The sequence below is a fragment of the Haliotis rufescens genome, unplaced genomic scaffold (assembly GCF_023055435.1).
Source record: "Haliotis rufescens isolate VD_foot unplaced genomic scaffold, xgHalRufe1.0.p SCAF_2, whole genome shotgun sequence".
NCBI classification, from domain to species: domain Eukaryota; kingdom Metazoa; phylum Mollusca; class Gastropoda; order Lepetellida; family Haliotidae; genus Haliotis; species Haliotis rufescens.
In genome coordinates, this window is record NW_025963890.1 from 38014382 (window position 1) to 38028916 (window position 14535).

A 14535-nucleotide genomic window follows, 5' to 3' on the forward strand; every position below is an offset into this window, starting at 1 on the left:
TTGAAGATTCTACTATTGATGTTAAGGGATGGACAGTTTGATTCAGAAAATATCAATTTGGTTTGAAGATTCTACAATGGATGTCACGTTTAGATCTTAATAGCGCAATTCACATTGTGTTGAAACTCAAAGAGTTGTTCCAACGTATACAGTGTTCAGTTATAATCACATTGTTAGTGAATCCATGGTGTTAACACCACAGCCACGAATAGTGAAGTCAAACCTGGTCCAGACAATATATACTTATTGCATGAGCAGCGATTAACACGGACGTGCCACAATAACACTATAAGGTTACAGTGTTTAACCACCCGATCCTTAACTTTCAGCTGATACTACAATCACGGCCCAATTCTTCGGAATATATCATTATATATCCATATATACTGATAGAAATAGAAATAGGGAACACTTAGTTTTAGACTTAAATGATATGCTATCATGGGTTCCCAGCCTTGTCTGCCAAATACGCGTTGGAAACAATGCACACAAACACATCTCAACATTTGATTCTGATGTGTTGAATTTGTATGTGCGCTTTTTCAAATGTACTGACAGTAAAGCATATTTTCTTATTCGTTTCCTTTAGTATATAATGCTTGATGCTTGAGTTCTGTGAATACCAACCCACGTATTGTAGAATATTTAGTGGACATGCGCATGATTTTGTCTCGAAAACAGTTGGAAACATACGTTTTTGTACGAGACACACATGTTAATTTTCAAATGAAATGTTTGTTTTCTAATGTCGCTAAATTAAAATATAGTAATGCATTAAAAAATTAAGGATTTTTCTCCTCAAATTTAGAAACATGCTAATATTGAAAACATATACAGTTATGGCTTGAATTGTATTCCTTCAAGCATGTTCATTGATAACAAGATACTTTCTCTTAATGCAGTGTGTCCTGAATAAGATGTACCGATTATAACAATGCAGTAATGATCAAATCTGATCTATGGGCATAATGGCATCATATTATCCAAAGAAAACATCTCATTGTAAATATGCCTGTCTGAAATGAGAAATGAACGTATGCATGTATACATGCCCTAAGGATAAGGTCTTTGAAATTCACAAAGACGTAACTGAACATTTATATGTATAAGAACGTTCCGTCGGTATGTTTGAACTATGTTTACATTATAAAAAGTCTTTAGAAATGCGTCTTGAAAAAAATCCTATTTTAGTAAAATGCGGGGGGTATACGTAGCGTTATTTACAAAGTACTTATGCCATACGTCTGAATACATATATGTACATCCTGGTGCTGGGCTGTACTTCAGTTTGCTGTCACGTTAGCTGTACATGGTAGCATGTTGTCCGCGTTGGAGTATTTTCTGTTTCTCTTGTGGTGTGTCTTTCTCATCGCAGGTAAGTTCATTTCATTCAGAATTTGACTTTTATCCATGGTAGCTCTTGGTCATTTGGAAATCTAAGGTGTGAATATGTATCATCATCACAGTTCTAGTCGAAGTGTCTATAACTGGAATTATGTATCTTACTTACTTGTAATATGTTGTCCCTAGGTGACTTTCCTCTCATGACTAGATGATAATATGTCTGGAATATTTAACCAATAACATATCAAGTCTGTGTTTATACGTTGTGCCTGCAACACTGATCGGCGGACCAGAAAAATGCATATTTCGCGTGATGATCAGCTTCTCGGACAAGTCGCGAGTGTGTTACGAACAAGGGTTTTAACCACACAACCCTAGCAACACTAGTAGTGACAACTGCTAGTTCGACCTTGCATGATACCAGATTTGTTTGAATCATAGCAACCATGTGGACCATTCACAAGTTGCCATGGTAACAGTTTAGAGTAGAATGTGATAAGGGTATTATCTGGCATAGACTACTGTCACTGTCAAAATTGCTACCACAATGGTTAGTGTCAAACACTTATTTCTACTTTTGACGTTGCAAACAAAGTTTCAAGTAATAAGATTGTTATGAAGATTGGTAATCTTTTCCTTACATTTCGTCTATCGTATAACGATTTTATAATTAGTTTACAGTTGTCATGAATGTCATAAGCTTATACAATATACATATGGTTTCGTCAAATAATACATTTCAATATTTGATTTTCCGTCTATTCTTTCGTGACATTTTTCCAGAGATTTTAATTGAAATAATAATTTTCTACCCCTACCCTGCGGAAGCAGAAGCGCCTACGTGAAATTTAGATGTGGTGTGGCGCCTTTCCGTGCAGAGACAGGGCGATATGAGAATGTACCGTATGCTATTTTTTTTAATTGTCCACAAGCAGTCGAAGATGAGATGCATGTTTTTATGTCCTGTCCCTTTTAGATACTAGATTAGAACGTTTTAGTCATTGTGGACAGAATGTGTCGAATGCAGAAGTTTATATATATAGTAGTATCCAACCTTGACATTATCTTTTACGCTTCCAAAGCCTGAAATGACATTTTATGCAAAATACGTCAACTTATACATGTTTATAATAAGTATCTAAAAATATATTTTTGTGTGTGTGTATGCATATAATTTTTTTTTTTTTTCAAGAACTTTTATTAGTATTTATTTGTAGTATTTTTTCTCTTTCGTAAATCGCTGGGCAATTGGTCGTGGGTAGTTTTACTGTGTGTACACAAACGTATATTATGCATGTATTCTACGAGTGAAGCACAATTACTGCACTCTGCCTTTGTAAGCATCGCTAATTCTTATCCCGTGCAGATGGCTAGCATTCCGTTAACAATCCATGATATATTACGCCCCATGAGAGAGCGTCTTACAACACGTGACTTATTGTAAGGGTGTGAAGAAGCCCTCACTATGGACAAACAGACAGAACATATTTATGTAGGTATCACCGCTGTACATAATAAGACACCAACATAAACTATAAGTAAATACTTAAAAAAACACAGTACAGCGTCACTCATGTAATGCAGTGACGCAGTAAGACAGGATATAAGACCAAATGGAAGAAATAATAAAATGTATTTTTCCATATGATAACATTACCATAACAGTCAATTATTCAGTTCAAACTATTTCATATGGATGTGTTTATGAATCACTATCAAATATTTACAATATCAGGTGTTCGCGGAAAGGTGAGCGTATCCTGCTCCACCAGTGCCAAAATCAATTTTCAGCAAACTGAAACAATGGGACATATGGTACAAGTCAAACGAGAAATAATTTTAGTCACTGATTCATCAAATTTAGTAATGTCTTACATAGTTCAAGACATCACGACGATTTATATGACGTCATTCCAACATTAGAGTAAATGTGCCGATGTCTCCATTTGAGATGAGGAAGATCATGGGTAATACAAAGAATAACCTTAGAGTAAAGAGGAATAACGGATTATCTATCCCGAGTGGGTTAAGTATGAAAGTTTCAAACCTTGTCGAACACTAATTCACGAAGGACAGATAACCCGTAATTTCTCTGTGCTCGTAGATGTTTCTCTCATTACACTGTACACGTTTTCCGCGAATCATCGTTGTAACATCTTCCTGGCACCTTGCAAATATGTTATATATCCTGTGTCCGAAGTGAAGAGGGATAGACATGCCATCATGGGGTGAGGGTGTCCATCTCGATCATGACTCAATGCAACAACGTGTAAAAGACTAAAAACAATCATTTCTATCGCAAAATAAATCTACTGTCGTGTTAAAACTGGGAACATATATCTTACTGCATGAACATATGTTACAATAATGTTTAATGATAACACTAGCTGACGCATATTCTTATTTTGTTAATTTGATGCTTTTATTTAGGTAATGAGGCCACCGGCCCATTATACACGTGCAGAGCATGATGGCATACAAATGTGACAGAGCGCTGAATTATAAGATTTACAATGCAGTGTTCAAACTGTTAATATTGGATTTAATTATATGACACAGGTATTCCCTTGAAAATGGAATTACGTTTCTTACCACGAAGAAATACATATTTTGCTAAATTGTTGCAAATACTTTGATTAGTCGAGCTGAATAATAAGAACATTTTCTCACGACTTGGAAACATGTGATAATAATTGGGTATGAGATTAGACCGCAGATCAAGATAGAACGGACACACCATACAAAAGTGGAACTCATCTTCGATAGCACTTACAACACAGAGGGGACAGAAACGTTCATGTCTTGGTATATTATGATATCTGCCTGTTTCAACCATAAGACGATGATTGGATCCGAGAAAATTCAAGATATTAATTCGAAATAATGTTACATCAATTAATCGAATCCAGTTATTATATGAAAATTTATCCCTTACTGCAGAGAACAATTCAAGCTTAGAACAAGATTCACAATTATTGTGCAACACTTGATTTTCAATGTCTACGCTCCTTTGCCTAAACTGATGCAAGAATAAGTCAGATCTACCAACACCCTGTTGTAGCCATACCTCTGCAAATCCGTAAGAAAACAGCAATAATTTAACGTTGAGTGGCCAGCAAGCGTTGCCATTCTCTGCCCTTTTATTTTGAAAACTATGTTTTTTTCAAAATCAAATTATTATCTTGTATCAATAGTCGAAGCCAAAATTTTATAATTTTTAAATAATGTGACACTTTGACGGAGTTTCTCATCAAGACAGATTTTACAAAGCTATTTGGTGTGTTTCTACTCAAACCCAAAGTCAATTTACAGAATTTACTGTGCACATTTTCAATGTCAGGTGATGCATGGAATCCCCAAACTTCCGATGCATATGTCAAAATTGGTAACACTTTTACATCAAACATTTTGAAACAGACATCTGGTGGCAGATATGAGAATTTACCTAGTCTAGACTGGAGGATTTGAATCATCTTCCAAGCTTGCTGGGCTAATGTCTTCTGAGTTAAACTCCACGAGCCAGAAGAGGATAACTGGACACCGAGATACTTATAATTCGATACTGTGGTGACATCATCATTTCCTATCCTAAATTTTTCCGCCATTTCTAAAAATGACAACTTTACTTTTATCAGTATTAATAGTAAGTTTCCATTTATCACAATATAAAGATAGTTTTTCAAGTCGCTTTTGAAGACCAACAACTGACACGTCCGTAAAAATAATGTCATCGGCGAACAACAAGATGAACAGTTCTAGAGTATGTAAGGTAACACCATGAGCATCACACTCCAACTCCTCGACAATGTCATCAATAAAAAATGAGAATAAAAATGGAGACAGCTGACATCCCTGTCTGTTAATAGTGTCTTAAGTTTGTAAATATTGATGCTTCTCGTATTTTGGACAGACGAAAACCAAATACAGGCGATTGGTGCGTCCGTATGAAATTATTGTAGAATCACATCCATCATGAGAGAAAACTGACTTACTGGGTTTGGGATTGCTGCCTCCGGATTTGTGTACACTGCAATTCCTATTGCTGGCAAACACCTTCCCAAAACCTGACGTACTTGCAATGCCCATACGCATCTGTTTGAAATAAGTCCGGGAGGTATGACCATTCAGTTTTAAATCGTCAGCAAATGGGGTTCGCTTCTGAACATTTTAGTCTATTGTAACATTTGCATTTGCACTAGAATTGTAACGAGAACAGCATACTTTTTACTGAGACAGGGACGTAAGTGCGATCTGTGTGAAGCCAATGTGATCAAATGTACAGCAAGCTACCAACCAGGAAGTTAGTTAACAACAACATCACACTATCAAGTGGACATGTACAGATGATAGTTTTGTTCATTGTGGATACAGATGCCTGTAACAAGTTTAGGGCAGTGCAATCAAAACAAATCCAAAATCGTTTTGTTGTAAAGTGATAATTTTTGACATTTGTCACGATATATATTTGTTTTTATAATGGGCTATAATTATAAGACTCTGTACTATTTTATTATATATTTGGATGCGCCAGAATCCTACTAGCGCATTAAACGGCTTAACAAATGGCGACCACATTCCTCAATCGTTTGAAGTATTTTCACAAAATACGCATTTTATTAAAATTTCACCAAAGACACAGTTTGCTCACAACTAAGCTTTTGCAGTGACGGCTTCACCATCAAAGTCCTGGTTGATTCATTCCAGATATATTATGGTTGACATTCAGATATGCATACTTAATATGATACGTGGCTTTTCAACATGATGCGCCATGCTATCACATACTATGTATGACCTTACACGGATCGTTGACACCTTACTCAGTTGCACTTACGTCAATGGATATACTGGCTTGATATTTTACTTGATAGCGTGGTGTCGTATACCCGACGGCATGGGTCGATGCTCGTATTATTAATGACTGGATTGTCTGAACGAGATTCTATTGTTTACACACGGAAGGTGTGCTACACGTTGAGGTGAAGTGAAAAGTGTTTAACGTAGCTTTTGAGACGTTTCCACTTATATAGCATCTCAGTAGGCGACCAATATTACAACGACATTAGTACAGGACAAGTACAAACACCCAAACACGCACGCACGAACTCTTGTCATGCCGCTATATACCAAGCTCCTCGCAGCGCAGCAATAGCCCGTTCGCGGAACTCTCTGTACTATCGCTCTCACAAGTCAAAACTCCCCACAGTGATAGATGACCACAACCACGCTTGGAGTTGAACTCTCAGGCAATTGACCGTTATGTCTAACAAGTAATGACTGTCGTCTTACACTTACCCCTGCTAAATTACTTTCATGGTTTGTCAATTTGAATTTTTGTTTCATTAAAACTATCATGTTATTGATAAAGAAGGAATGTAAGGGAGAAGTAGGTTGATTTTCCGTTAGTCTGCAATCTCGAACCAATCTGATTATACAAATTCATCTGGAAAACATGGTCAGTCGTAAACCTTTTCAAAATGAACTATGATGGCATTCCCAAACACATAAAACAAAAGTATGAACGTTACTACATTAAGGGTTAGAGGGCAAATTTCAAGATTCTTGTAATGGCCGCGCCCACACTGGTGTCTGCTGGGAAGGAGCTTTGCTATATACATGTACGTGTTATGTCCTTCAACACGACTTTCAGGCCAATTTCACCCCACATTTGCCGTGTAAACGATTAAATTTCGTACAGAGATGTTAAATATTTTCAAAATATCTTATCGTGGTTTCTTATTAGAAAACGGACAAACACTCACATGAGTGAGTGGGTGAGTTAAAATTTAACGTCGCATCGGCATTAGTTAGCGACGAGACCAAGTTAGTTTATTCACAACTGAGTAATCTATGCAAAGTAATATTTAAAAACAACCATGAACCATATGAACCATATTTGAGCATAATATCATTTTATACAGTTTTGAAATACGGGTTATAGGCCAGCAGTAACCAAAGCTAGGTCACCTCGATGGGGATCATGGGGACGCATCTGTCTTAAGCAGATATTCGTGTGTAAACCGACTGTGGCCAATACAAAATCGTCGGAAAAACGACCTCGTCATGTCTTGACTGACAACCCAAGTAGGTTTGACCGATTGTTTGTTTTAATTCGTGTAGTTTATTGCTTCCTCCCTGGGTGTCCCACCTCTTTTGCGTGAGATCCCGAGTATAACTTTTAATAGATGGTTTAAAATCGCTGTACGGGATAAGTGGTGGAGATAACCGTGTGTCAAGAGCTGCTTTAGCTGCAGCATCGGCTTTTAAGTTATCTGTTATGCCTACGTGACTTGGTAACCAGCAAAAGACGAAGTCGCATTGGTCAGTAGAAAGATCGCTAAAAAGTTTTAAAATGTCTAGGATTATGGGATGATTTGAGGAGACATTTTTAAGTGCCCGAAGGCATGACTATGAATCGGAGAAGATGATGAAACGTTTAGATTGGTTTTTATGTTTGATATAGGTCAAAGCTGTAAAGATAGCCTTGGCCTCAGCAGTAAAAATTGAACTAGTATCTGGGATTCCTGAGGAGACAGTTCTGGATCCAAAGATGATGGCACTTGCAACTTTCCTTGGACCCGACTGTAAAAATGGACCTGTGAGAATTATATTGAGTTCTCAATTGGTTGTACGCTTGTTGATAAACTTCAGGATTTGTTTCGGATTTATTGAGTTGGGTTAAAGATAGGTCTACATCTGGCTTCACCATCTGCCAGGGAGGAGACGACAGAAGACGCTAATGTGATATTATATTTAGATCAATTTTAGCTGCGGTGTGGTGTGGTTGAAATCTGATTCCAAGTGGAGAAACCAGGTTTGATAGATTTCGAAACAGGTTTTCATACTGAGGACGAAAAACGCAATTTTATCCTGGATTGGATTTATTTGAGTGCAATTTAGTGATGTATTGCAGTGAACGTTTTATGCGGCTCAGTTCGAGCGAAGGTTCATTGGCCTCCACATACAAACTGTCCACGGGAGAGGTCCTAAAAGCCCCAAGACAGAGCCTTAGTCTCTGATGGTGTGTTGTGTCTAATTTTTCTAAATTGCTTTTGCAGGCTCCATCATAGACAATGGAACCATAGTCTAGTTTGGAGCATATTAACGATCTGTACAAGTGAAGGAGGGTGGTCTGATCCCCTCCCCACTCGGAATATGAAACGACTTTTAACAAGTCGAGAGCCTTCAGGCACTTTGCCTTGAGATATTTAATGTGTGGTACGAATGTGAGATGATGGTCAAATATGAGGCCCAGGAATTTGGCCTCCTCTACTACCATGATAGGAATACCATCTAAAAACAAATCTGGATCTTTGTGAGGTTTGTATTTACGAAAAAAGTGAATACAGCTTGTTTTGGATTTAGAAAATTTGAAGCCGTTTTCGTTCGCCCATTTTTGAATTTTGTTAATACAGAGCTGTAGCTGTCTTTCTATTGTATTCATATTCTTACCACGACAAGACATGTTGAAATCGTCCACAAAAAGTGAGCCATCAACGCTATTGTTTAATTCTTCAGTGAAACTATTAATTTTGTTGCTGAAAGAGTGTGACTGATGGTGTGCTGTCTTGGGGGACGCCCCGATCTTGAACGAAATGATCAGACAGGGTAGAGCCAACTTGTACTAGAAATTGTCTGTTGTTTAAAAATTGGTATATGAACTGAGGTAATCTGCCCCTCAATCCAAAGTCTTCTAACTAACCATGTTTCCACGTTGTATCATATGCCCTCTCTAGATCGAAAAATATTGATACAGTATGTTGCTTGTTGACAATGGAATTTTTAATAAACGACTCTCAACGCACCAAATGGTCAGTGGTACTTCGGAAACCACACTTGATGTCACTCAGGAGGTTATTGGTCTCAGGGTGCCAGACTAATCGATTGTTGACCATGCGCTCCATGGTTTTACAAACACAGCTACATGTAATTAATGATATTGGACGGTAGTTGGATGGATCTGTATGATCCCGTCCAGGCAATAATAATAGCATTGTGCCACGAAGGAGGAAGGTTTCCGGTTCATATTTCATCGAATATATTAAGTAACATTTCCAAACATGAATTGGGCAAGTGTTTCAGGAGCTGATAGTGGATGTTGTCGGCTCCTGGTGCAGTGTCATGAGATTGCCCTTGGGCAGTACATAATTTATGGAGTGAAAATGTTTCGTTATAGTGCTCACCATCATCAGAGTTAAAATGTACTTTTTTCTTTTCCTGTTGTTTTTGAATCCTCTGAAAATGAGGATTATAGTTTGATGATGAGGAATGGTTTGCCCAAGTGTTGGCAATTTCGGATTTAGTAGTTAAAAGTGTATTACCGTCTTTGAGATGATGAACTCCAGATTTGGATCCTTTGCCCTTAATCTTTTGAATCATGTTCCACACCTTGGACATGGGTGTGCGGGAATTGATTTTTGACACAGAGTTCCTCCAGTTTATATTGTTTAAAAGTACGTCTCGCTTTGATTTTAACGTTGTTTAGGTTGTGGACAGTTGGATGTCGGCGGAAATATTTCTCAGCTTTCTTCCTATTTATTCTAGGTTGTTTACAATTATTATCGAAAATGGTTTACGTATTTGGGGGTTTGCAGAGGACTTAGGAATGCTTTCGTCTCCAATATAATTTAATATATCTGAAAAAAATTGAATAGGATCAGGAACATTCCTGCAAGTGTCGAGGTTTAGTTTTTCAGAACAAAGTGTTTTGAATAAAGACCAATTGACCTTTGTAAAATTCCACCTTGTTGAAGGTGGTTTGTCAGACGGAAAGATAGTTGTAAGTATTGTTGGAAAATGGTCACTTCCACAAAAGGTCATCATGGACCGACCATTCGAATTCATTTAAGATAATTGAATCTGTCAGGTCTAGGGCAGAGTCTGTGCCAGTGGATGTGCCAGTGGATGTGCCAGGATGAAGATATGTGTTATTACCATCATTGAAGATGCATAAATCATTATTTGAGATAAAATCTTCAAGAACTTTTCACTTATTATTTGTATCAGTACTCCCCCATAGGGGGTTATTGCCATTTGAATCGCCCATGATGATACAGGGCTTCGGGAGCTGATGGTTGTTGAGGAAGGTGGAAGATACAGTGAACACAGTGTAAACATCATGTTCAAAGTAACACGGACAGCAATAGCTTGTAGAGTAGTATTGAGTTGAACAGGGCTATGGATAATGCCCTGCCTCACCAGGATAAATGAACCTCCTGTAGCTTTATCACCAGGAGGGGAAAACGAGTTATAAGAACTGTACTGGCGGATATCAAATAGATCTGTGTTTTTTAGAAATGTTTCTTGGAGACAAAAAGCTGACGGTTCAAAATCTTGGATTAAAAGTTGTATTTCATTAAAAGTCTTCTTAAGAATAGTGCAATTCGATTGTATTATGTTTTGTGGATTCATAAAGATCCGGGGTAGAGTAAATCTTCAACAACCCATGCTTGCCGTAAAAGGCGACTATGGTGGTGCTTCCACAGGAGAAATGTCACGCGAACGTGAGAAAGAATTGGTGGTACTCCTATCGGTTTCATGTGGAGAGGGAGTTACCTCCATGTCAAAGGAGTTATGGACCTCCACTGGAACCTCTAAAGGTAAGGAGAGGTAGCCTTTTGTGTTTGCAGCTCTTCTTTTTGCTGCTTCTTTTTCATAATCGTTTTTTCCTTGTTAGAAAGTTTAACTGGTTCTGGTTCTGGTTCTGGTTCTGGATCAGTAACTGGTGTGGGAGTCTGAGACTCAATAGGTTTGACAGTTTTTGGTTTGGGTGGAGTCACAGACGAAGGTGTCACAGCTGGTTTAATGAGTGAAGCAGTAGGAAGAGGCTGGACAGACTTGGCACATTTCAGATCAGCCTGGCAGTCGATAGAAGCAGTGGTAACAGGAGGACGAGAGACAGCAGCAGAGTAGGATAGAGTAGAAGTTGTTTTGTTAAGACCTACAACCATCTTCTTAGCTTCGTGGTTAGAGAGATTCTGTTAAGTTTTGATTTTTATAATTTGTGCTTCACGTTTCCACACAGGACGGGGTTTTGCAGACGCCATATGGTTCCCATCGTTGTTCACTTCACATCCTTCTTGCAGTTATAGTGGCCTCTTGCTTGTCACCGCAGTGGCAACAAACAGTGGAGGCATGTCTGGACTTGGATTCATGTCCAAACGCTTAGCAGGTGTAGCACCAGAGTGGATTGGGGATATACATGTACATCTCCACTCCGATGTTACAATAACCAGCTTTGATCGATTGAGGGATAGACGTACGGGCGAAAGTGACGAGGTAGGTGTTGGTTGGTTGGACCACACCACCCTGCTTGAAAGTAAATCGTTTGACAGCTGTGACCGACTGTTGTTCCTTCACTATATCTTCTTCGGACATGCTGGACAGGCAGCGAGTTCTGTCACGGACAATGCCCTTACGCGAGTTCAGTGTCTTGTGCACTGAGACAACAACCTCGATATTGACAAACTCATCTAATTTGAGAAGATTGATAGATTGTTGTCTCCGTGTACACTCTACAAGGAGAGAGCCAGAACGAAGCTTTGTTACATTTGGAACCTCTCCGCAGATACCAATGATACCTTTGGAGTTTTCAATTTTTTTAAGTTTGATTGTTCTTTGTCCAAAGCTTCTTAAACCAAGAAACATGGCCAATAGTCGGATCGAGTGGGCGTAGTAGTCTCATCAGATTCAATGTGAACCAGGGTGTTGGGAGGCCATGTCGAAAGGAAAATAATTCTGCACCACCAGATTGGCCCATGAGCCACTGGGCATAGGGCTGTAACACGCTCATGACACATAGCAGGAAATCATTAGCGAGGTTTGAAAAAGAGGAGGGTTAACATGAAGGATGCATTATCAATGACGATGGAGTCTCATCAGAGCAGGATATACTTCACGGTAGCTATTATCAAAAGTGGATTATGGTATGTGTACATTGTTCTAATGATAGAAAGGTACACTCCACAGTAGGTATAATCATCAACAGTGTAAAGAGGTGTACGAACATTTTTCTAATCATAGAAGATTACACTTGACCAGAGGATAATGGTGTGTGTACAGTGTTCTAATCATAGAAGGGGACTCTTCACAGTTGGCATAATCAGTGGATAATAGTGTCTGTACATTGTTCTGATCATGGGGCAAACTGTGGACGATGTTGTGTTTACATGGTTGAGGGCATACTCATGAAATCCAAGATGTTTATTTTATGTAATGTCATTTAACCCATATTACATGACAATGAATACATGTAACATACGTGAGGTACAACATACGCTACATGTCACCTCGACATTGAAATTTGCACAGTAAACATCAGCATATGAAGGACAGTCGATTCTCATCTTTAAACACATTCCATTCAATACAAAAAAAATCAGCATCACTCGAAGTGTATATTCCCCTGCGGACACTTTGCATTCCAAATTAGTTAAAACCGAAATTTAATGAAGACTTTTGTCTGCAATGGAAAACTTTTTTCAGTCAAATAAGACTTACATTCTAAAAGAGACTTAATACAGGCACATAATTTAAGAACTGTTTTATCGTCGGTAACTAAATAATGAACAATCTTAAACTCTTTATGTTAGAAAGTAAACTATGTTTATTACGAAAACGCATATGACGAACTAACGGATAGACGTAATGTTTTTGGTCCCTGGCATTTGCTGTATAAATCCTGTATTTATGCTTATAATGAACTACGGTTATACGGAACTAAATAACGTGGTCCCTTTGAGTTCGTTATAACCGTAGTTTACTGTATATCTTTATGTCCGAATGTTCATACCTTCACAGATGTCCATCATATTAAGCACACTGTATTAACATTTATTGCTATCTATATCCGTTCCACATTTCACTGAGTACACATCTAGTAAATGACGATTCTGTAACTTTAATGCAAACAATATACCAAAAATATGTAACACTTGCTAAGAGATATAAATACCATCATCAGACATAAATTCAGCAAGTCATTTGATATACATAAAAAAATAATTAACGACTTATTTTACATACCTAGCATAACCACTGGATCATGTGAAATAATTTGACAACTCCTTACTTTTATCAATAATAACTACCGATTGAATACTAGCATACACACTTTCAAAGATATTAAATAATTTGGGGAACAGAACATAGAGCAATCTATTTCGATGAACTATTAACAATGATAGTGGGTTTAATGTTTACATTGTTCAAATACGAGACACTTTATGTGTGGGGGTTAGGTATATTTAGACACATTGTCACTTGTATCTGTTGTATCTGGGGGCCTCTGTGAATAGGTAAGTTCTATGGGTACGGTGGACACTAGCGTTATCGTCTTGAAAGCCACAACGTGGACCAGCATGGCACCGGTATGTTTTCTCGATAGTACTGTCCTGTGACACTTTCTTGCACTATATGCAGGGGCATTCTGGCAGTCATAGTGATCCCGCCCCACATATTAAACAAGTACTATTTTTCATGTAATGAACCTTTTTTAGCAACACAGTTGTGAGGTGAGTAATTATGTAGAAAAGTGTAGTCTACATCTGTTGTCAAACAGTAATCTATTGTATCTTTAAATAAGATTATTTTTCATCAGGAGCAGCTTTATGCATTATGCATTCCAGCAATATTTTCCCTTGAGGATTGTCATGCTATGGATTAAGGGTTTATACAGATGCTAAGATATCAAGTACAGTAAATCACTGTTCCAGGTGAAAGGTTGAACGTTGCACAGAACAAACCAGCGTGGATGAGCACAACTAGGGAATCTTCATTGACTGCAAGTCAAGCTGTTGATGGGATAACTACCGCGGATAAACATAAGTTCTCAGCCCACACGAAGGAAAGTGAATCCATGGCTTGGTGGAAGGTCGATCTACAGATGGAAGTTCAGTTGCCATTGGTTAAAATCTTCTTCAGAACAGACCGTGAGTATTGTCACATGCGCAAAGATCTATGATAAATACAATAATGGTAGGTTCTCAGCTCATGAAAGCCGCCAACACTTCGTTAGTGTACAAATGAACATTTATTTCAACTTCACACGTGAAACAGTGACAATGACTTCTCTATCAACGAATTATTGTATGAAAGGTCACAGGCCAATATACAACGGAGTTACATAACATATTTTATACGATACACAGTCAAGGTAACAATTCACTTCGTAACGAAAACGCAGTATGTATG

The 14535-nt window shown here is 38.0% G+C and overlaps 1 protein-coding gene across 2 annotated transcripts in view; it reads left to right on the top strand.

Moving 5' to 3' along the window:
• Positions 1–1299: 1299 nt before the first annotated feature.
• The window catches only part of LOC124120828 (receptor-type tyrosine-protein phosphatase gamma-like), a 32580-nt gene continuing 19344 nt past the window's right edge, over positions 1300–14535 (top strand). For both annotated transcript variants that reach the window (XM_046483697.2, XM_046483698.2), the window contains exons 1-2: positions 1300–1375; positions 14058–14273. In XM_046483697.2, coding sequence (XP_046339653.2) covers positions 1318–1375; positions 14058–14273 — 274 coding nt within the window. In that variant the 5' untranslated portion in view covers positions 1300–1317. The remainder of the gene's footprint in view (positions 1376–14057; positions 14274–14535) is intronic.